Source organism: Fukomys damarensis, unplaced genomic scaffold (genome assembly GCF_012274545.1).
Source record: "Fukomys damarensis isolate Sample0158 unplaced genomic scaffold, DMR_v1.0_HiC HiC_scaffold_33, whole genome shotgun sequence".
NCBI lineage: Eukaryota > Metazoa > Chordata > Mammalia > Rodentia > Bathyergidae > Fukomys > Fukomys damarensis.
In genome coordinates this window covers 12498560-12521832 of record NW_022900945.1, presented here as the reverse complement: position 1 = coordinate 12521832, position 23273 = coordinate 12498560, and the positions used below count along the sequence as shown (strand labels likewise).

Below are 23273 nucleotides of genomic sequence, written 5' to 3'. Positions count from 1 at the left end.
CCACACACACACACACACACACACACACACACACACACACACACACACTTCCTTCTAGCCTCTCGTCTACATGGGCCAACGTTCTCATTTCCGCCTCCTCCTCCTCCTTCCACCTCTCACAGCAGACTCCACATGCCCTTTAGCAGCAGAGGTGAATCGTGCAAACACTGACGCCTGCCCCTTAACGACAGAAGGCCTCACTATCAGGCACCTCCAGAGAAGGAAAAAGGGAGACATTCACGTTTTCGGCCACAGACATTTCCGGAGTGCTCGGATCACCCTGCAGCCTGCACTGGAGGAGGGTGAGCACAGAAGGGGGGCCAGGCAGGCTGGTTGAATCACCCAGACGAGGTACAAGTGCCGATCAAGAGGTGAGGGAGAAACTGGAAAGACACTGACATACTGGGAGATACTCTTGGAGACGCGGTTAAAAGGACCTGCTGGTGAATTCAACGAGCGAAGCAGGTGAAGGAAGAGTGAGGTGAATTTCGATGCCACTCTGTCAGAGAACACTGAGGAAAGCAAGACTCTCTAGAAAAAGCTGAGGCTTCATCCTGGACCTGAAAGTTTTGAAAAACCAAGTGGAGCGCTCAAAAAAGCGGCAGAACATCTCAGTCCGCAGCCCTGAGAAAGGGTTGCATAGGAGATTTTGGATTGGGGCCATTAAGACAAGGATACTTCAGCCACAGGAACGGAAGGGCCACCAAAGAAAAGAGGGTAGAGTGGGACGGGATGAAGGCAGTGAGTCACAGAGGGATCCCAGGAGGGAGGGACCTGCGGAAGACGGCTACAGAGTCCCGGCCCCCTTCTCCTGCGGCTAAGCCAGCTCACGATTCTTCACCATTCCTTCCAGGCAGGGGACTTCATTTCCTCATTGTCCTCCAGTGCCACTGCAGAAAAGGGTGTTTCGTTTTATGGGAAACAGTCTTTGGTTTTATTTCATTTTTATTTTTCTGTTTACTCATCTCTGGAAAGCCATTAAAACAAACTAAATGATGTATATAACAACCCGTCTGAACCACACGGGGGTATAAATTCTAACTTTTAGAGACACCACCCTTCCAAGTCTCACTTTATTCATTAGACCCGTAATTTTCAAAATTCATGAAAATTCTTTCCCAAATACATTCCGATGACACATAAGATGATAAAGCACAAAAGAGGTTCAATACCTACCCCTACGTGAAGGGATGCTCATTAAGAGAAAATCTATGCAAGAACTCATGCAGCATCTTTATAAGCTTGGCTTTTCCGCAATCGAAATGATAGCAGCCATCGAAATTGCTGCCAGAGAGGCCACTTTTCTTATCGAGCCTCACAATTCCATTCTATTAAAAGCAAATGTGTTCTTAGGAAACCATTGTTCCAGAGGATCCTCAGCAAAACTAACAAAGGATAAAATATCTAACAAGGGGAAGTAAACAGCCAGTGTTTATTTGTACCATCAGTGAGCTTCAAACACTGCATGTAAACCAGGTAGAGCCATCAAGTGGATTAATCCAGAGATTTTCCATCAAGGAGGAGCCTACTTCACTAAGGCAACAATTTCTTCCAGCTCACCCAGGTACATTTTAAAACTCAGCTATACTGTACATTTTCTAATAGCCTTACTATCAGTTCTAGTTCTTCTCCACATGTACCACTTCTCTCTCTGCAGTAGAAATCTCCTTTATGTCCCTGCTTACCTCGATCCAGCCTGGGCTCTTGAATCTTTCACCCTAGTGCTTAGCCATGGCCTTCAGTGACTTTGCAGCAATAATTTATGATTCACCCCCACTAGCATGGCTTGGCGGATGGGTCAAAATGCAGATTCCCGGATAAACCTCCAAATGTTTGAAACTAGGGTGCATTTCTATGGACTTCTAACAGCTCTGATATGGCCTTCAAAGTATACGAAGAAGATAATAATCCCCAAAGATGTAACTACCTACGAACCATGGGATGATAGTTCTCCTGCCTACTTCTCCACACGACTGTTTAGAAACTTTGCTAACAAAATTTGTTGAATGAAAGAATAAAAGAGAAAGCATACCCAGACTAAACCTCTACCATATAATTGAAACAGCTTATGACAATAGAGAGGTTATGCCTCACACAAAATAAGAAAAAAGTACACTAAAAACATGTTAAAAACATAAAGGCCTGAATAATAATGGTGTTATTCATTTTATTCATATATTGTTAATCAATGTTTAAAAGTCTAAAATTATTAAAACTCCAAACCATTCTAATGACAAAATATTCATCCCTTTTTTCATGAAAAAAAAAATTATTTAAGGAGGCATATTTTAAATGTAAGAAATGTTACAAAATCATAGGTTAGCAAATAATTTGCTTTTTGATCAACATTTGACTAAATCTATAATTTGTGAGTAGGCATACAGGAAATAATGTATTCTAAACAGTATCAACATATAATTTACAATTTCAGATATCAATAGGTTCCCAAAATTCAATCTCAAAAAATATTTTAAAGTATATGCTTTGATTTTTATTTTAAAAAAATATTTTCCCCAGAAAAGTAGAATATTATCCATAAATAGTCAATACCATTATATGACACAAATAGCTCAAAATATGAAATATTTACTCAAAACCACCTTTGGAAATATTTTCTGAATTTTTCCTTTTTTGTTACTGCCAGAAAAACATCTATGGCGATGGAAAATATCCTGAGCCTTAGAGACTTACTGTCTCCAACTGAAATAAGGATCTCATATTCACCTTTCATCTTCAGCAGACAAGAACTGGGTGCCATTTCTTAGAACTAAGTTTTCAGGTAATAATGCGGGACAAGCTGTGCTATTTTGTCCATTTTACAACCATGGCATGTGTAAGGACTTGTGATTACTCTGATGTCTCCTTCAACCTGTGTCAAGATAAGTACACCTTTCACACAGGATACGGGTGCTCAGGCCTGAGCGGACATCGTGTCCTACCTCAACTCAGGCAGGACACTCAGCTGGCCTTCTGACCTCGTCCATGCAGGAGCGGGACAGCAATGCTACTGGTGTCCACAGAGCTTTAGATGTCACAGAGAATGTGAGGGCTGTGATGCGATCGATCTTTTACAGCTTTGGTGGACAGCTGTGCTCTATTTAGAAGAACCCTTATGTGGAAATTGCAGATGAATTTCATTTTGCTGCTGGACTGACACAATGAGAACCACAAGAGACCAGGAAGCCTCTAGACATGGACTCAATGAGGGAAGCTGCCCTTGCAAAAATATTTGCTCAAGTTAGAGGGGAATATGTTGCACATCGTATAACATTTGGGAAACTCACTTATCTCCTTTCAGTTACCTGTCACATAACAATATTGGATGTAGCAGCTCCAAACCAGGGCCAACGGATGACTGCTTCTGTAATTGAATTTGTAAAGAGTTTACATCATAAAATTATATAATTGCATTTTTGAAGCATCACAGAAGCCAAAAATATTCCTGTCTGTAATCATGGGAATTTTTACATCTGATCAGGACCCACTGAGCCCAAGGTTTAATCACCATCTGCATTTTCTGCCACAATCCAAGAAAATGCATGGTGTGTTCTTTGGTGCCCCTGAAAGAAGACGCTGTCCGAACAGAAGAAAATCATGAACAAATTTTTAAAAAAACCTTCCTCCATGGAAAAAAGAAACAGCACAGAACAAGAGTCTTGAAAATTTAGTGGTGCCAACAGAATGGAATGTTTTTTAAAAACCGATTTGTGTCATGATGGCAGCAGGAGAGTACATGACTGTCACACTCACGTGTTGAACTCAAATTTGACCTTGCTCCTTTGTATGCACCATGAGTTGCAAAACAGCACAGAGCTCACAAATATACGTTTTTTTGGGGGTATGGGAAGAAAATTACAAGAAGCTAGCCTCATTATCAGTTTAGCAATGGAATCAAGAGGTAAGGACATTTCAAGGAAAAAGCTATCAGTACAAAAAGCACCTGGGTCAGCTGCATCTTGGTAATGACAGTGGACTGCTAGAGTTACAGCTGGACATGGATACTGGTTCCCTACATGTCAAAGTTCTAGAAAGGTCACTGTGAAGATGACATCCCATAAACCATAGGGAAACAGCACCAAGCTTCCGTCTTCTGGCACGCCCTCAAAACACAAGAAACTGACATCCATCAATACAAACAAATTAGCAATTAGCAGGGCATGGTGGGGTACAGCTGTCGTGCCAGCTCCCGGGGAGACTGACGTAGGAAGATCAACTGAGCCTGCAAGTTTGAGGCCAGCCTGGACAACCGAAGAGGAACTTGTCTCAAAAAAGATGAATTAATAATAAAAACATGAAACATTGCCAATGCTAATGCCAAAATTTTTATATTTTTGTTGTTTCTTAAACTGAAATATTTCTGTGGGCCTCCTAAATCATCCAATAATTTTTCATTCCTAAAACCATCAGCTCTTTCTTTACTTCTAAGAGAGGCAATATTAACATTCAACAGGTATTTTGGCATTTCTGAAGAAAAGCCACCAAACTAATACCAACAAATTACAGCCTGCACTGGAAAACCACCCATATTCTATAAGGCACTTTTGTTACACACTAGTTTCAAAGTCATCAAACAAAGCCTATCAGGTTAGGCTTGTATGACAGGGGAGTGGAGAGCATTAAAAGTAAAGTTTTACCAGAAAACAAAAGAGCTATCTAAGCAATAACCCAGCAGGAAAAGGGCACTTCTTCCGATTTCCTAGAACACGTCTCTTACAGGTTATTTGTTACTTCTGATTACACTGGCAGCACATAGCGTTTTTCATCTAACACTTTAGAAGGACACTTGGTTGCACCATGCTTTGCCTTATTAAATAATCTATGTTGAAACCATTCATTTCTATTTCTCTTGCATCAATAAAATGTCAAATAAGAGCGATAAGACTGTCATTTAGCCTCAATTTTCTTGACAATGTAAGGTTTAGAGCGAGTGTGTTAGAACTCTAAAATAATACACTAATACATTTGCTCATTTGCCTTTTCTCCTTTATTTCCCCTCAGGGCAAATCTATTTCTGATAGTATCTCCTCTAAAGTTTAGAAAGCTGAAAAGGATTATTGCTTAAGTCCCCCCCGCAAAAAAAAAATCTTCAAACACAGTTATTTTCTTCCAAAAGAAAGTATCTTTCAAAATATCTTTCAAAAGAAAAATGCTGCAAAGACTACAAAACCTTCCCTGGAGTGCTTATAAAGGATAACATAAAAGCAGCATTGAACAAAAAAAAAGAAATATTTTAAGAGCTGCCTCATAAACATGTGTTTATACATACACAATTACACACACACAACAGATTTCAACAAGTTTTAAGAACAATTACAAAGAAGCAAAAAACAGGACAATTTTTTTATAAAGAGAGAACATATGTCATTAAAAAAAAACAGCCAATGGAATCCTCTTTCCCTTATTTAGTGGATTTGAAAAATGCTTTTTTAAAAAATGTGTAATTCATATTTCTTTTTCTGAACATATTCTCAAGCTAATATAACAAAATTGAGATGTTATGAGATAAATCATACACCAATTCTAATTTTTATTACATTCAGATTTTGCAAAATAAACATACAAACAAAAAAATTATAAAGCTATTGCAATCAATCACTCAATGTGGAAAACGAAGCCCAGGTGTGTTGATGGGGATCAAAGTCATCTGTGTGGAAATATGCCTTAAATTTTCCCTTTAAAGGCCTCTGAATGAATATTGAGACTGACATTTTAGGCGATTTATCTGAACCATACCACATGAGGAGCTGCTTGAAGAGGCATCCAGAAATCAAAATTATATTTCAAAGAATGTATTCCACACACAGAAAATTAAACCAGAGTTCATAAAGTCATCTAAGAGAGTTCTTCAGAGTTGCGATTCTCTTTTTAAGAACGATGGTTCATTTCTCCAGAGCTGGACCGTGCACGTCAAAATCAGCCCTGTCTGGCATCACCGATGGCTCCCCAAACGTCAAAGACGAACTCGTCCGGGAACGCAAAGTCTCCAAGAGTCTCATCGAGTGCGACAGCAAATTCGTCTGGATTTCCTTTGTCCTTCCCAGCTTCAAACATCGTGGTAGCTGTTGATGACAATGTTTAAAAACGAATCATAACTGAGAGAGCCATCGGAGGACTGAGAAAAACAGCAGCAGGAAATGACCTTCCAAGGTCACCTGCGTCCGGATCACACGTGTGATTCTGGGTGCACGTGAAACAGTAAGAAGATGCCCAGGCTCACTTATCCAGGTAGCAAAGTTGTGTTTTGACAGTGTCAGCTCACCAGGTTTGCACCTGTGCCCCGTCCTCTCCCCCGCCAGGAGCCACCTGCTGGGCCTCTGCAGCCTCCCTGCGTGGACTGGACCAAGGAGGGGAACCTCTGCGCCGGGGAAGCGTCTGCCGCGTCCCCCAGGGCCTCTGACTTAAACGAAGAACCTTAGGTCAGAGGGAAAGACCAGGGCCGGGGGAACATGGTCCAGCCGCTCCTTTCCTCCCAGGTCAGGGCTGAACTAATCGAAGTTGGTGTGATTTTTCTGGATGAGTCTCAGGGTCCGGTTCCTTGGCTAAATCCCCTGGGCTCTGAGGAGCAGGTAAGAGCCAGTCCTGGCCGGCCTGGGAGGAAGCGCGAGAAAGGGCCTGCAGACCGGAAGTCGGCTGCAGAAAGGGTGCGCAGACCGGAAGTGGGCTGCGGGCGAGACCTGGGACTGGGAACTGCCCTCCAGCCAGCAAGGTGAGAAGGGCGTCCAGGGCCAGCGGGAGTGGGCGCACAGCTGCGCGTGGGGAGGGGAGCGAGGAGCGGCCCCAGCACTGAGACACCCATGGAACTGGAGTCGTGGGTACCAGCAACATACGGGCTGAGTGTCCTTCATCCCAGATGCCTGGGCCAGAAGCATTTGAGATTTCAGTTTCTTTTTCAGATTTTGGAATATTTGTACAAAAGCGATGAGATACCTTTGATATAGAACCCAAGTCAAAACTGGGTGTGGTGGCACACCCCTGCGATCCCAGCATTGGGGAGGCCGAGGCAGGCAGATGGCCATGAGTTTGAGGCCAGGTTAAGCTACGTAGTGAGTTTGAGGCCAGCCTGAACTACATAGTTCCAAGCCAGCCTCGACTACTGAGCAAATCCCTGTCTCAAAAGTAAAGAAAGAAAGAAATGACAAAAAAAATCTTGGACTAGCTAGCGATTTAGCTTAGCAGTAACAGCTGAGTTCAATCCACAGCACAGAAAATAAAATAAAACTTAAAAACAGAACAGAACTTCACACAGATATATCTAAGTATTTAAAAAAACTAAAATGCAGGATCTTCAAGTTACCTCTAGCATGAAGAAATATTTGAAGTATTTTTAAATCAAGTTAAATGTTTATGAGTAATTTGTCATACCTTGGGAAAATATTTTTGTCTTAATATGTACTGAAAGAGTGAATGTAAACTTTATATTATAATCACAATTACAATATTTAATAAAATTTACATAATACAGAGTACTGATAAATGGAGAGGCAGGTACCAAACATATTTTTCAAAATGTTTTTCTTGTGCTGGGTATGGAAACCAGAGCCCCCTGCGTGCTAGGCAAGCACTGTACCACTGAGTAACACCGCCAGCCTCCTGGTGAAACCCTAACGGCAAAACCTAGGTGACAGGTGGAAAGGTTTTCATTAGAAACTCCTCAGCTGTGCCACATGTTTAAAAACTACCACACTAAAATATTGGGAGGAATATGCAGAAAGCCTTAAATGTGGTAGAAAAATTCAAATTGGAGAGAAAAAAATTCCTTTTAAGTGCAATTTATTTGGAATTGAGTGCTGTTTGATACAGTTAAACTGTGCCTGACTTATAATATGTTCATGGGCTTAGCTCTATTCCAGCAAGTAATTCCTAAGCCATTCATCAATCCTTTATGTCTACCGGGAGTACTTCATCTCTTTCAGCATATAACTATATATAATTATAGCTCCAAAAAAGATGAAAACTGGTCCCAGACTGCACTTTCACATTGTCCGAAAAGAGACTGCCAGGTATGGTGGCACATGCCTGTAATCCCAGCACTGGGGAGGCTGAGGCAGGAGTATGTCTGTCATTTCAAGACCAGCCTGAACTACATAGTAAGATCCTGTCTCAAACAAATCAGGGAGAGAGAGACAGAGACAGGCAGGCAGACAAAGACCGACCAAGCATTCAGGAAGCAGTCTGTGTCTATCAGTATTCCTCAGAATCCCCCACAGTCCTGGAGGTTCATCTGAGTCCCCCGCCTCTTCAGAACGTGGGAGTTGGGGACCTCGTCCAGGACCTGCGGAGTGGTGACAGACAGCCCAGCCTCTCCTCCAGCCCAGCCTCGCTCGTGAGCCCCTCGTGCCCCTTGGCGGGTAAAGGGTGGCCAGTTCTTCCCTCGTTTTCATTGGCCTCTCACGTTGCAGCTCCAGAAACCAAATGCCACCACACTGCAGCTCCTCCTGTCTAACGCGGTCACCAGTGTCACCAGCAGGCTGTCACCTTTCTCCTCGAGTCCTCCAGCCTGGGTGCCGAATGCAAACCCAAATCCCCTGCCTGCGCCTTTGGAGCTCTCACCCGCTCCTTTCCTTTGGTCTCCACTGCCACCATGCTGCGCCTTTGTCACCAGCCTCGGCGGCAGCCCCTCCCACAGGGCATCAGACTCCTCCTCCTGTGGCACAGCCCCTGTACTAGGTGATGGGACCGAGGGACCTCACAGCACCCCACAGCGCCTCTGCGGCTCCTCCTGGTTCCCATCCCTGTAGCATCAGCCTCCCCGCACACTCCAACCCTGCTCTGCCGCTCAGGTCAGACCTGGGGTCCCCAGGCCCAGGCTCCTCAGCCTCACACCGGCCACTCAGTGCCATGGGGGCCTTGTCTCTACCGGCAGCGGGCTGCTCCCAGCCACCGCTCCAAAGTCGCAATCCCTTCTCACCTCGCAGGCTCTCCCCTCCACAAGCCCTCTGTCTCCAAACCTCTAAGCCTCTGCTTTTCACTGTAAATGTGCAAGTCGGTCACCTGGACTTAGGCCAAACAGCAGCTCTGAGATTCTCATCTCCAACAACTCCCAGGTGATGCGGGTCCCCAGCGACACTTTGAATAATAAGGTCCTCCCCTTCCCTACCCCCTCCCCGTCCCTGGTTCCCTCTCTTTCTCCTCCTTTCCTGGGAATTGAAGCCAGGCCCTTTGCACTGTAATATGCGTATCCCCAGTCCTTTTTTTAATTTTTATTTTGACCCTGTCTGACTAAACTGCTAAATTTCTCAGGCTAGGCTTAAACTTTGCATCCTCCTGCCTCAGCTTCCCAGGGTGCTGGGAATATAGGTGTGCATCACCACTGCCAGTTGAGTAATAAGACCTTTGAATGCATGTTCAACATGGCTTTGTAGTGACCTTATTGTTGTGCAGGTATTTTCTCTCCAATTACAGAATCACTTTCCAAAGGCTCTTACTACTGTAATCTTTTCTGCCCATACTAACTGATGCAATGCTTGTGAATTCAAGTGCTGATGGACAGGTAGGGACAGGAGGGATGTTGTGATTAAACTTAATTACTTTTTGTATTTCCACAGTTAGCCTGCATCAGTGAAAGTGAAACCCAGAACTCTGGTCCCGTAGCTAGTATGTAAAAGAGAAGCATCCAAACTTAAATATTAAGTATGGATAAAGCAAGACTGGGGCTCAGAAATTCCCCTAATCTATATTTTAGCTATTTCTCATAAGCCTTACAAATAGCATTCACTGAGACAATTACCTAACGACTGAACTGACTGACTTGTGGCTGAGATATGTGGAGGAGAAATTTAATACAGGAACAAATAGGCACACAGCTAAAAGGCATAGGAAAACGTATAGAGTAGGGATGGCGAAACTTATAGAGACAAGTGTGCCAAGTGCCACCCAAAACCACTTATTTATCACAAAGTGCCAAGCCTGCAATTAAACCTGAACATCCGACGCTCAGCTGCTAGGCTGACTTAGCTCACAAGCGGGCAGAGAAGGCTCTGCGTGCCCACTGCAGCACGTGTGCCACAGGTTCGCCACCCTGCTGTAGCGTATTCAGAGGGAGAAACACAATACCTGACGCTCTTAAACACTGGAAAAAACAGTGTCAGAAGTGTAGTTGTTCACTGTTGTCTCCCTGTCCTTCCTCCCTCTTGTACGTACACACACACACACATAGTACAGAGTTGTTTATGCCTCTGAGCGTTCCGCAGCAGCACTGTCTGGTGCCCCGAGCCCAGCCACTCCTCACTGAGACTTGGGCTGCCCTAGGTTGTGGTCTCGCGTCCGGGTTCCCGGCCATCTCATGCGGAAAACCCCGCTTAAAACGCCAGCGCTGAGATCCTGCGGTTGCAACGCACCTACTTTGCGCATGCGCTCGCTCAGGGCTCTGTGCAGACCCAAGTGGTCCAGTCCTACACTGTCCCCTGCTATGCCACGACGGTCATCACCGGGAGCACGGAGAGCAATGGGAGAGGAAAAATAACTGAGGTGTTTCGTCGGCGACAATGTAACCATTAGGAACTGCAGACATGTACTAAGCAAGATTAAAATTTTTTTAAGCTAGTAATAATTATTACTGATCATTGCTAAGAATGATCGCTGTGCATGATGTGAGAGGGGCTTTATTCACATTATTTAGTTTGATGCTTTGACAGTTGTATGTGGTTGTTTTAATTACAGATGTGGAAATTAAGGCTTAAAGGGTAATAATTTGCCCCAAAGCTAAAACTTCAAAGCAGTTAAAGTAGAACTCACCCTTCCTGTGAATTCAGGACTTCAGTGTCTCTGGAAAACTTCCCAGTGTTTACCGTGAGGAAACTGTCATGCTGGGGTCTGCTATTAAAGACTTAGAACTCGATCTTGTAGCAGCAACAAAAAAATACCAATCAGGCAACTTCAAAATTGTGTTGGAGAGCCAGACATGGTGGTGCACGCCTGTAATCCTAGCACTCAGGAGGCTGAGGCAAGAGGATCGCTTCAAGTTCAAGACCAACCTGAACTACATAGTGAGTTCGAGTCCAGGCTGAACTACACAGTGAGACCCTGTCTCAAAAAAATTGTGTTGGAAACACTATATGTAATACAGTGTTTCATAATCTTTTTTTAAGCCAGAAATTTGCTGAACAAATTGAAAAAGAAATTAAGAATTAAACACGTAGGAACATGTTATGAATTTTTGCTAATGCACATAGTATAAACATAGTTTTTAAAAATCCTTGCAGAAGAAATGAATGCATAATTTTTTCCTTTATTGATAAAAGAAATATGTGCATTGAGAGAAAAGCCAATGAAATGTTAGTAAAATATGATTTAGAAAGTTATATCACATTAACATAAAATAGCTGCTAACATGATTTTTATCTGTTGATTGTAATAGATCTACAATATACAATAATAATATTTAATACTTATCCAGGTGTGATGGCACACACCTGTAATCCCAGCACACTGGGAGGCTGAGGCAGGTGGATTGCAAGTTCAAGCCCAGGCTAGGCAACATAGTGACTTAGCAAAATCCTGTCTCAAAATATAAAAATAAAAAAGGCCTGGGGATATATCTCAATGAGAAGGTCTTGGGTTCAGTCCCAAGTACGGGGCGGGGGGCAATTAATACCTGAATACAATCTGACAAAAAACAATTCCACTAAATTGTTATGCCACATATAGCAGCTAGGTGCTGACCTCTAGTGGCCATTCTGAGAATGGTTTATATATATCATCATCCGGAACTTTTTAAATTATTAACGAAAAACCTGTTGGTGATATAGACCAATATATAATTTCCATTTAAGCTTTTTAATATTTTAGAGATTAAAATTATTCTGTGGTTTAAAATATTGGTATCAAAGTCACAGAATTAAATCTTAGCCTTTGGGCCGGGGATTTAGCTCAGTGTTGCCGCCGCCTGCCTCACAAGCACGAGGTCCCAACTTCAATCCCTGCTACCAAAAAAAAAATAAGTAAAATAAATCTGAGCTTTTAACTTGCTCACTGCCTGGGTAAGTTGCCAAACTTATCTAAATCTCAGTTTTCAAATCTACAAAATGGCAAACATCAGGATTTAAAGACCAGTCCTCGCTGTGGTTAACTATGAAATCTGTAACTGTCTCATTCCGTGGAAGCTCTTCCTCACTTAGGATTTCATAAAGCGCAGCCCATTGAAAACAACCCTCCGATGCGTCGGACATTGAAAGCACAGCACTTGCAGAACGTACCTCTCAGGAGCGTATCTCGGAAAGATGACTCATTGTAATGCACACTGTTCTGCACTCATTTTAAAAAATGACTCTTGGAAGAAATGCAGTTATCATTACTAATGCATCATTATCATACACTCTTTTTAATGATCTGGTTCTATAAGAAAAAGGCTGAGAAACTACACTCCAAATTTCCTTTCCACACATTTCTGAATCCCTTAGTTACAACTTGTAAAATTCTGAAATCGTTGCTCATATGATCTCCAAACTCCCAAAATGATATCATTAGAAATCACTGTAGCTCAGGGATATGGGGAAAAAAATGAGAGCCAAGACCATATGAAGGTACAGGATCCCAGTGATGAATGTAACTGTACTGTATACCTAAAATGTGCCAATAAACTCAATGAGAGAGAGAAAAAAGCAATCACTGTAGTTCTGTGTGAACTTACACAGTTGCCGTAAATATTCCCAAGGAGAACTACAGGCCACCTTCCTAGTAAGTTGGGCCGAGCCGTATAAGGCCTTGTACACTCAACATCTTCCAGAACTCATTTACCTCCTGTGGATGACATCCCAAGGCAACTGAAGCTGACATTGGCTGGCTGAAAAGTCACGAAGCACAACTTTACTTTCCAACCAAAATGAAGCACTTCTACAGATCTACTTCCTGCCAAAAATCCACTTGCATTGTACTCCATTGCTGAATAATAAATACACCCTCATCCATTTGGGGTACAGTGTTCCATTTTAAGTACTTCATGTCCAGGTCGTTTTTAATGTGCTAATACACACTGACATCAAGAGCTTCACCATAGCAGGTCAATGTAATCTGCATTAAAAAAATAACATCTCAGAAAGCCAGGAAATCTAGGTACACAGGTAAGTTATTCATTTGTCTGTTAGATTAGACTTACATTTTGATTTGTGTTTCTTGCTAATCGTGTCTGAATAATACAAATTCCTAATTTAATAACAGTTGACACTCTCCAACTAATCCCTTACATCCACCTCCCTAAGCCACTAATCATGCTGCTAATCAAGTCCAATGGTAATGACTTCATGTCAGGTGGAGGGACTTGACGCTGATAAGTAACCCTCCAAGGGGATTGCCGATTAATTCACAAGGATTTGGGAGGAAGAGTCAGCGCCCAGAAGGTGAGCTAGTACATGACCTGTCCAACTCACACCACCTGGTTATCTGAGCTTCAGAGCACTCTCACTTCTGAACCCCTGTATCCTCACTTCCATGCACACCTGTCACAGGTCATTCGTGCAAATCCAGCAGGTCCCTAACTTCCAGAGCTCTGGGGAGAGAAGTTGGAAGACGCTGCATTCCCACAGAATCCCCTCATTTGTCTTCTCACCCACATGAAGCAAAGACCTAGTGTGTGCAAGTTTTGCACTTTTTCTTTCAGGGGCAGGAAACAGTATATCGATCTTTTTTCCACTAGAGACCAAAACTGTCCATTCCAGTATAGAAATTGTATTTTAAAAGTTCAGGCAAGAAAAATATAAGCCTAAACTTTGCTAAGTAAAATGGATAGGAGGCTACTGCTTTGGACTTAGCTCTGCAGACACCCAAGAGACCAGACCAGATGGGGCCACTCGGGCTGGAGTTGCCCCTGGAGAGCCATAGGGGAGCTGTCACCTGACCTTCCGGGAAATCCGGGCAGGTAACGGCCAAACCCCAAACCTTCCGAACGCCCGCCCGGCCTATTTTACGGAGCACATGCGTTACCCAGCTCCGGAACTACGAGTAGAGGCCAACTATGAACTTATGGTAAATCTGTTTTAATATTGCCTTTTAACAATTCTGTAAGGAAAGTGGGAGATGAGGGGAAACACAAAAGGGAAAAATGAGCTTCAAGGGCTACTAACCGGTGTCTCCGGGTGCCGCTCAGCGGCAGGGTGCTGCCTAGCAGACTCGGCCGACCCCCTAAAAAATACAGGCACGGGCCGGGGATTTAGCTCAGTGGTTCGGTGGCCTGCCTTGCAAGCGCAAGGACCTGAGTTCAATCCCCGGTACCAAAAACAAAAACAAAAACAAACAAACAAAAAAAATACAGGCACAATTGGCAGGTAAACAGGCAAGTCCTTGACTTTAAAAAATGTAAGGACCTGATCCAGATGCACACACACGAATGCATACACGTGCTCGCATACACACACGTGCATCACCCATGCAGGCCCACACCCCCGGCCTCCCCTGCCCCGACCCTGCATCTCATCACTCCAGCCCAGAGGCAGAGCACGCGGCCCAGCCCCTGTGATCAGGAGGGGCCTGCAGTGCCGTCTTGGGCATTTTGGCTGAAAGACCCACACACCCAGGCCCACCGCGCTTGCTACCCAGTGGGTACGGAGATGGCGCTGTGGCTGGCATTTCGGCTCCCTGGGGGTTGCCTGCACTGTGGGGACCCACAGGGCCTGAGCAGAGAGAAGGCACCTTCCAGGACAGCATGGCTATGGATGTCACCGAAGAACCAAGATGTCCCTTTTCCCCCGGAACCAGATGGAGTCAGGGTTTCTGTTTGTTTTTGCTTTTAGTCGTGTGCAACTGGCAGAGTCTTAACTGGTAAATCCGGACCTTGACACCCTCACGATGATCCCGAGGAGCACACAGGAATTCAACTGCTCAGTCCTTAGCAGTAATGTGTCCAGTGTGTCCTTTTTTGGTGTATTTCTCATTCATTCTTCAGAAGGTTTCAGTAAACCTAGTAAATGGTGCCTGACTTTCATATCATAAAAGTGCAGTTTAACCAGTGTGAATACAGTAAATCAAACAAAAACATTCATATGCATCTTTCATGAAATTATTTTCATATATTTTTAATCTACAAAAACCAGACTGAAGGAGACATGATTACTCACAGGTTACAGATTAAGAACCAAGATTTTTAAAAGCAGGCTTGGTACTGGCACCTCACACCGCTGGGTGGAGAAGACCTGGTCTTCATCAGTCTCTAATATCTTTGTTTGCTCTTTTCTTTCATACTCCACAAATATGTTTTATCCTAAAAAGTACATTGGCTCTAAATGTAAATAAGGCTAAATAAGCATTCATAAGTAAGAGTAAGGAGACTTTTTAAAATAGTAAACATTTGGGCCGGGGATTTAGCTCAGTGGTTCCGCCACCTGCCTCACAAGCGCAAGGTTCCAAGTTGTCATCCCCGGTACCAAAAAAAATTAAAATAGTAAACTTTTGCAAAGGGGAAAGGGACCAAGAGATGCAGGAAGGGGCAGGGAGAGACTGTGCTGCACCAACTCCCCAAATGATGTAATCATTATGTGCTACAAAAGTGTGCTAATGAAATATTTTTAAATAAATACAAATTTTTTAAAAATGAAATAGTACAGTCTTACCTAAATCGATATCTCGAATTCCCATGTACAGCTCAAGAAGATCGTCAATCTTTTCAATCGCCTTTGCTTTGGCTTCAGAAGGCTTTATCAAAGAAAAGAGAAATAAGATGTAACATCTTTATGAGGAAGCTCTTGGTCATCAGAGCGCATCTAGGAGGAAACTGGATCTAGAGCCAGTTGGTGATGATGGTCTGCAGCTCATTTCAGTGTAAATCTATGCAGAACGAGCTCTCTAACTAAATGTAAATCGATACGGTAAATCTTACTTCTGGTGTCAGAATCAAACGTTGTGGATTCAAAAACAGAAATCCAGGCACTCAGTTCCCAAGAAGCTAAGTATGGAGATGGTGACGCCGATGTAAAAATGAAGGCCTGTGGAACAATTTTAAAGGCCGTGAAAGGTAACGGAGCCACCACGGGGCAGGAGGTAAATTTACATCTCGAAGACCCGGGATAGACTTCAGAAAGGAGGTGGCTTAGGAGCTGGGTTTTCAGCAAGGAGCGGGCATCGGGTAAGCTGTAAGTAGAAGGCCACAGCTAGGCAGAGATGAGTCTGCGCACCCAAGGCTGCTGGGGCGGCAAGGAGGCCGTGCGACTGCGGAGCACGGACACAAACAAACATGACGAGACCGGAGGTGTCCCCTGCACCAGCACAAGGACTGTGCCTTCCCTGCACAGGCCGAGGCCTCCACTCCCCGTGGCTTGTCTCCGTACCCACTCCTATTGTTTATTTTTACTTAACTTCACTTATACGTATTTTTCACAAATTACATGTATTGCTGAATCAGTCTATCGAGTTTTTTATAAAAACACTGCCAAAGAGGAAATTTTATAAGGAAAAAGAAGTTAGTGGTGAAATATTTTAAGTAGCTTTTGTTTCATATAGTAGTGATGCTAAAACATTCCGTTCTTTCTAAAACTATTAACAAATTTCAGTTAGAAAAAATAAAAGATTGGGTATGTTTTGATAATCTTTAAAAATCTTGGTTTTGTATTTAGTGAGTCTTGTTCTATGTGCACATTATGTCAGTTCTTGGTTTTAAATGACTTCACAGCTAATGAGGACTTGCCCCAAAGATGTTTAATACTCACCGATGGGTCCGAGTGCAGAACCGAATGGTGAGGTTGTGAAAATCCCACACTACTTTTAATGCCGTCATAATTACATGTTGGTTTGTGTCCTCAAACTGACTGAAAATTATCTATTTTATTCATGTATAACAAAAATTTATTTTTTTATCCTTGAGGGTATCCGTACAATCTTCTTGCTTTTCTTTTATTGTTTTTTTTTTAATCATGGAATCTCCAGGGCTGTGTACATGGGAGGCAAGCGCTCGCCGCTGAGCTCATACTCCCTGTACAAGAACAGGACACGCCCAGTAACACGCACACATCGTTCTTGACTTCGCTGCCGTTCGCGTACCTTGTACGCGCAGCTCATGCCCTATGGCCTCTTCTCCACGGCATCTGTTTGCCTGGGTCCGGTCCTCGTTTTTCCTTACGGGCAGAGGTTTCTTACTTTGCCTCCCTTCTACCACCTTCCCAATCCCTTTTGCCCGACAACCCAAGGGATTTTCCCACAGCACCGGAGGTGTGGCTCCCCCCGCAGCTCCCACGGGACTCCCTGCCTTTTCACATCCTGACCCAGACTATTTAATGCCCAGGCCCCCTGCTACCCCACACCCCAGTCCTGTAGACACCTCAGCAGCTCCCCCAGTCTGGGACACTGCGCTCCCCACCTCCGTCCCACGTGATCATTTCTGGGAGGGAAACTCAGGACCTGCTCTGTCTCCCCGCCAGCTCATCGACCCCTTCTCTGTGACACTGTATCCGGAAACCTATTTCTGTTAAGCTTCTTTTCATCCCTCTCTCCCTTTAGAGGAGGAGCAAGGTCTTTATTCGTTTTTGTGTCACCAGCACCTGGCCTGGGCCCAGATCAACAAATACAATGATTCGAGCTCAGGGTACGCACACGGAACAGCTTCAGTTTTCAGAATCTGTGCCAAGTTATAAGAAGATGATTTGTTTCAAAGCCTGTAAGTCCTTCCAGTCCTTCAGTGTTAGAAATGAGATTGCAAGTCGTTTGTATCATATTTAATATTAGCACCAAACCAGCTTTTCGCTTTCATGATGAGCTATTTTTAACTGACCAGTTTAATTAAACAGACTATGCAAACAAGGATGGATTTGGGGATATTTCTGAATCTTTCCTACCTCCCAGATAGATCTTAAATTGCTCTTTTCCACCCTGACACGCAGGGGTGCCTGACAAACACTTCCTGTCAGCTGTGGGGTGACTGTGCGCTCCTGAAGGAAGGTGGGGTTCCCCAGCCACCGTCCTCCTCTGCAAACTGTCTTAAGTCTGCTCACTTTTCCTGAGTCTCTGGCAGAGAGCAGGGCTAGCACAGCTCCCATAACCAGTCCTTCCCACTTTGCGTCCACCCCCTTACAAATTCCTCTCTTCTACGTCGGCTTGGTCATTCCGGCCAGAGATGGCGCAGGCCTCAGGCAACTCACCAGGCAGTGTGCTGGGCAACCGGAAGTGTGAAGCTTTGGAACAGGCAGTAAGTGCGGCCCTGGTGCATTGCACAGACCTCTTCAGATCTCACGCCCAAGATGCCTTTGGCTTGGCCAGGCCTCCTAGCTGCCATTGGCCTCCAGAGCAGTCCTTTCTCCCCAACTCAGAGTCTCCCCCTGGGTCCTCCGGAAGGGTCCCTGTTCTGGTGACTCAGACACTCTGCAGGACACCCTGGGCCCGTGGGTGTCAGCTCTAACAAATGGCCCACGCCTGCCTGATCCTGGATGCTGTCACCCAAAAAGGTTGGGCTCCTGCTCTCAAAGAGCCTTTAGCTGTCCCCCTGACTCCTGCCCTCTTACTCTTCAAAAACACAGCAACCTGAGGCAGTTTTCACATGGAGAGACCCAAGGGGCCCAGGGCCTGTGCGGCCACAGGAACCCAGCCTCTGGGGCCCCAGGACCACGTCATCACCACCGTCTCCACGCTGAGAGGAGACCTGCAGCTGCCTCCAACCTTGCTGTGTTCTTCTCCCCGCTTTCTGCCTCTACTTAGCTCTTCTCCTGGTTTTTTGTTTTTTGTTTTTTGTTTGCACTCAAATGCTGACCTCAGCACAGACACAAATTAGAAACCCTTGATTTCCTCCAGCTAAGTCAAACCCAGTATTAATTCATTAACTCAGCACAGGTTCACATTCGTCTGACTCATCGCGTAGTGTGTGGGTGCAGTAAGCAAGACCCAAGCAAAGGAGGAGCGCAACAGATGAAATCAAACAAAGATTTGGGTCCTGCAGTCTTCAGTGCTCTGAAGAAAATGAAGACCGAGCGGCAGGAGGGGAAGAGAGAACCAAGGTGCACACAGGACACCCAGAAAAGGTCTGCAGAGAAGCTTGCACATGGGCAGGAAGCCGAAGGCAAGGCAGCCAGCCGTGGGTGGTGACAGGAGAACCAAGACCCTGCGGAACTTCCAGAGAGGTTGGGGACAGTGGGGAGGCCCATGTGTCTGAAGCACACGGAGCCAGGGGAGAGCAGGGGAGAAGCGATCGGAGAAGAAACGTGCCGGCAGCTTGTGCTGGGGACTCCGAGGATGCTGGCTATCTGCTGAGTGACGTGGGAGGGCTGCGAACAGGAGAGTGACATCACCTCTCTTGCTTGTGTTTCTGGAGGATGATTCCGGGGCGGGGCTGAGTGCAGATCAAAGGGGCAAGAGACAGCACAGCAGGCAACTAACTGTGAGGTCCAAGATGGGACCAGGGGGCCTGGGGCCAGGGCTGTGGGACTCTGGTTGATCACAGGCCAATCCTTGGGGATCTGTGATGGAAGTTTGGGGGTGCAAAAGAGAAAGCTCAAGGCAGCTACAAGATTTCATCTGAGAAGGCTGGACTTCAGGAACATAATCTCCCATTATCAAAAGCTCCTTAAACCGGGCGTGGTGGTGCACGCCTGTAACCCCAGCACTTGGGAGGCTGAGGCAGGAGGATCCCTGTGAGTTTGAGAGCATCCTGGGCTATATAGTGAGTTCCAGGTCAGTCTCAACTATGTAGTGAGACCCTGTCTCAAAACAACCAAAAAAAAACAAAAACCTTTATGTATCCCTGCTCCTGGCTTTAGTTGCTTTATTTTAATTTTTTTACATAGTCCATACTTCGATCAGAAAAAATGGCATTTTGTTTAACCTTATGGTTTTGCTTTTCCAGCTGTAATAAACATGAATAACTGTAGGTTTCCAAGCAGAGTGAGGACCAAATGCACATAACATACCATTTCTTCCACAGTGGCAGGACCCTGCGACCTCAGGCGCAGCGTTCCTCTGGCAGTACCAATATTTTCTGCCGACGTCTTTCCAGCTTTTGATCTTGGTCCTATTTCTGCAAACATACAATGAAATGGAAAAGGTAGATCTATATTCAGAAGGAATTCCAAGAGATTGTTGTAGAAGCTAATGTGGTTTCTTTCACAAAACTATACAAAAGTCTTGCCTAGACATCTCTTCTTAAAGAATTACCTAAAGCAAAAGAAATTCACCAGTCATCCCTTATCCTCATACGAGAGCCTCTGTGATACAGACTACAATAAGAAGAGAGAAATACAGATAAGAAAGGCTGGATGGGGCCCAGAATTCAGCTCAGTGAGGCCGACGCCTGCCTCACAAGCACAAGGTCCTGAGTTTGACCCCCGGTACCAAAAAAGAAAAAAGAAAGGCTGGATGTTACAAAAAGGGGGAAAAAACATAAAACAGTTGGCTTTATTATAAGAGTAAAGATGTGTAAGTAGCCGGAAAGCATCCATGACAGTTCAGCCTCATCCAGCGCATGGAGAAGGGAGAGAATTATGTCTTGGTAGAGGGAAGAGACCAAGGCCCCCCTCGAGGTAATATTTAAGTCTCAATCTTCTGCTAGATGCTTCATGTACAAAATCCTACTTAATACTCATACCGAGCTATCACCTTCATCTTACAGATAAGGGAAGTGAACTCTATAAAAAGTGGAGCTGGGATTCAAAGCCAGGTCTTGTGATCCTAAAGTCTATACGCGCAACCACACTCCGTTCCCACGCCTCCCGGAAGCACCGGGACAAATTCGAAGGTGGGGGAAGGCGGAGCCCTAAGTAAAAGCAGTGGGAGCAGCTCCAAGGAAGGAACTCCCAGGAGACAGCAGGGACAAGAACAGGGGCCCGGGTCCTGACACACCGCTCCTTCCCTATGGTGGTTTTGTGTTTGTCTGTGCGGCCCACCGAAAGGTACCCACCAACTCCGCACCCCAGGCTGCAAGGTAAACTTGTGGAAGGCAGGTGGCACTGGGACAACCCCAGGGGGTCACCCCATTAGGCCAGTCCAGGAGCTGAGTGCCCTGTGGGACACAGCCCTGCTTAGCCAGCTGTACTATTTCGTAAAGGAGCTAGATACTCAGGGTTTGTATGGATTTCCTGAGTTTTCAGTCTAGGAGGTGAGGTAAACAAACATATTGGCAAAATAAAAGAGGTCCACTTCTAAACACGGGTCACCAATCTACCTCTAAAGATCTAAGATCCCCAGTCCAAGCCCCCTTGGCTGAGGGCTCTGTCTCAGCGGTCAGTGTGGACCCCGTCAGGAGGGAGCTGCTGCAGAGAATCCGAAAGGGCTGAGCTCCCAAGAGGATGCAAGGCCAGGGCAGTAAAGCAGAGGCCTGCACGGCGAGGTCTGCACAGCTTTCCAGACGCAGCTGCGCACTCTCTCGCCTTCTTACTGACATAACATCCCCGTCTTCAGCCACACACTGTTCTTTATTGGGAACCTAAGCCAAAGTCATCAAGGACTTTGCATATTCATTTTAACGTGCAACCAGGGAAGGACTCACCAAAGCATAAAACATGTTTCCCTCCGAGAATGAAATTTTAAGCAATTATGATGCAACAAGTATAGCAGCTGCCCCTAAGCAAAAGCCTACAAATGGGGGGGGCTGTGGGGAGCACCCAAATGCTAGTCATGGTGACCTAACAGGTTCTCAGAAGAGTAAAGCTGAATCCACAGGTCTACAGCATGGCTTTGCAGTTGCCTTGGGCCCTGAGGAAAGAAAAGGTTCTCAGATGCTTGGCACACAGTCTCAAAAGGATTTGCCAAGACAAAGATCAGGTTACTGTGTCATCAGGATAGTCCAGGACTCTGCACTGTCCACAAACGTGAGTGTCCCCCACCAGGGTCACTAAATCCCTGAGGAGCCAAAGGTGGTCTCAGCTCAGCAGGCCTGACGTTAAACAGAATGCACACTCAGGGACACACCGCAGTTTCACCAAAGAATCTACTCATGGAATTTGTTTCCCCAAAACATTTCCTATGGGGTAGAAATATACTCTACTAACAACTACAGACATATGCTTTTTGTTGTTGTTGGTTTTGTACCGGGGCTCAAACCCGGGTCCTTGCATTGGCAAAGCAGGCACCGGAACCACTGAGCTAAATCCCTAGCCCTTACATGTGTTTCTAATTGTAAAGTAACATATTGGCATTTTGCCTTAACAAGCATCCCTTGTAAGTTTTGTGAGCGTGAGCTATCCCTGGAAATCTGAACAACCCCAAATTCACTGAAAACTGGGTTTCTAACATTTACAAAGCTAAGGACCCAGATGCTGGACTGGAATTACACCCAGGGCCTCTGTGCATACTAGGCAAGGAGCTACAGGCTCAGCTCTCATCCCAGATTATAAAAACTGTAGGCCCTGAGAGCATCTTCTTAAACGTGGCATTCCCAAAGTGGCCACTTGGTGGCACCAAAGCAGAAGTGACGTTTTCAATGCCGACTCAGAGGGCCCCAAGGGCAGTTTTCACCCCTGGGGAAGCAGAAGCCAGGTTGCCGCCCTGCAGGTACAGACGTCGACCTGTTTAGACAAGAAAGCAGGCGGGACGCTCCCGCTCACCCGCAGGGGAGACAGGTTTTGTGTTTGGGAAATGTTCTGAAGATTTCGTGGTGAACAGTCTGGCCTGCTTTCAGGAGCCCGCCTGCGCGAGCGTGTCCATCCCGCCGTCACCCCAATCGGTTGACGGACTCGCAGGAGGCCTGGGCGGAGCCTCCTGGACGCGGGCACGCAGCCCGCAGCCGGCTGAGCCCCCTCGGCTTCCCCACCTGGGGATGGCGGGACACCTGCCCCACCCAGGGCGTGCCCGGCTGCGCCTGTCCCCAAGGAGTCATGCTTGTCCCCAAACCTTCCTGTGGCCATCATCTTTCAGTCTAATCACGGGATTTAACTGAGAAGTACAGGAGCTGACGAAACGAGCGTGCAGTGAGCAGACCCGCAGCCGGCTGAGCCCCCTCGGCTTCCCCACCTGGGGATGGCGGGACACCTGCCCCACCCAGGGCGTGCCCGGCTGCGCCTGTCCCCAAGGAGTCATGCTTGTCCCCAAACCTTCCTGTGGCCATCATCTTTCAGTCTAATCACGGGATTTAACTGAGAAGTACAGGAGCTGACGAAACGAGCGTGCAGTGAGCAGAGATTGCTAGCAAAACCAGGCTGGCTGCGTTGGAATCCACAAAATGGTGACGGTGGTGGTGGTGGTGGTGGTGGTGGTGGTGGTGATAGAGACTGGAGAAATATCTAAACACTTATCATTTCATTTACTACATCTCTTTTGCTTTGCTTTGCTTTTAATGAAATAGAGCTCATATTAACAGAATGCTACTACTGCTGTTCCTCAACCTGGGGAGAGAGAAATTTTCCTCTGCTCCTCTCTCCCTACCAAAACCATAT

At 45.4% G+C, this 23273-nt stretch overlaps 1 protein-coding gene across 4 annotated transcripts in view; it reads right to left on the bottom strand.

Moving 5' to 3' along the window:
* Window positions 1–23273, bottom strand: part of Gipc2 (GIPC PDZ domain containing family member 2) — a 183475-nt gene that overhangs the window by 107078 nt on the left and 53124 nt on the right. The window contains exons 4-7 of one of the 4 annotated variants that reach the window (XR_776613.3): window positions 19815–19921; window positions 15540–15621; window positions 12736–13008; window positions 5984–6059 (exon numbers count right to left, since the gene is read on the bottom strand). Coding sequence is in view for 3 of the 4 variants with exons in the window: in XM_010605211.3 (XP_010603513.1) it covers window positions 5914–6059; window positions 15540–15621; window positions 19815–19921 (335 nt within the window). In the remaining variant the exon portion in view is untranslated. Of the gene's footprint in view, window positions 1–5463; window positions 6060–12735; window positions 13009–15149; window positions 15191–15539; window positions 15622–19814; window positions 19922–23273 lie in introns of those variants that run through there. The other 3 variants (XM_010605211.3, XM_010605213.2, XM_033758207.1) reach the window with 3 other exon arrangements.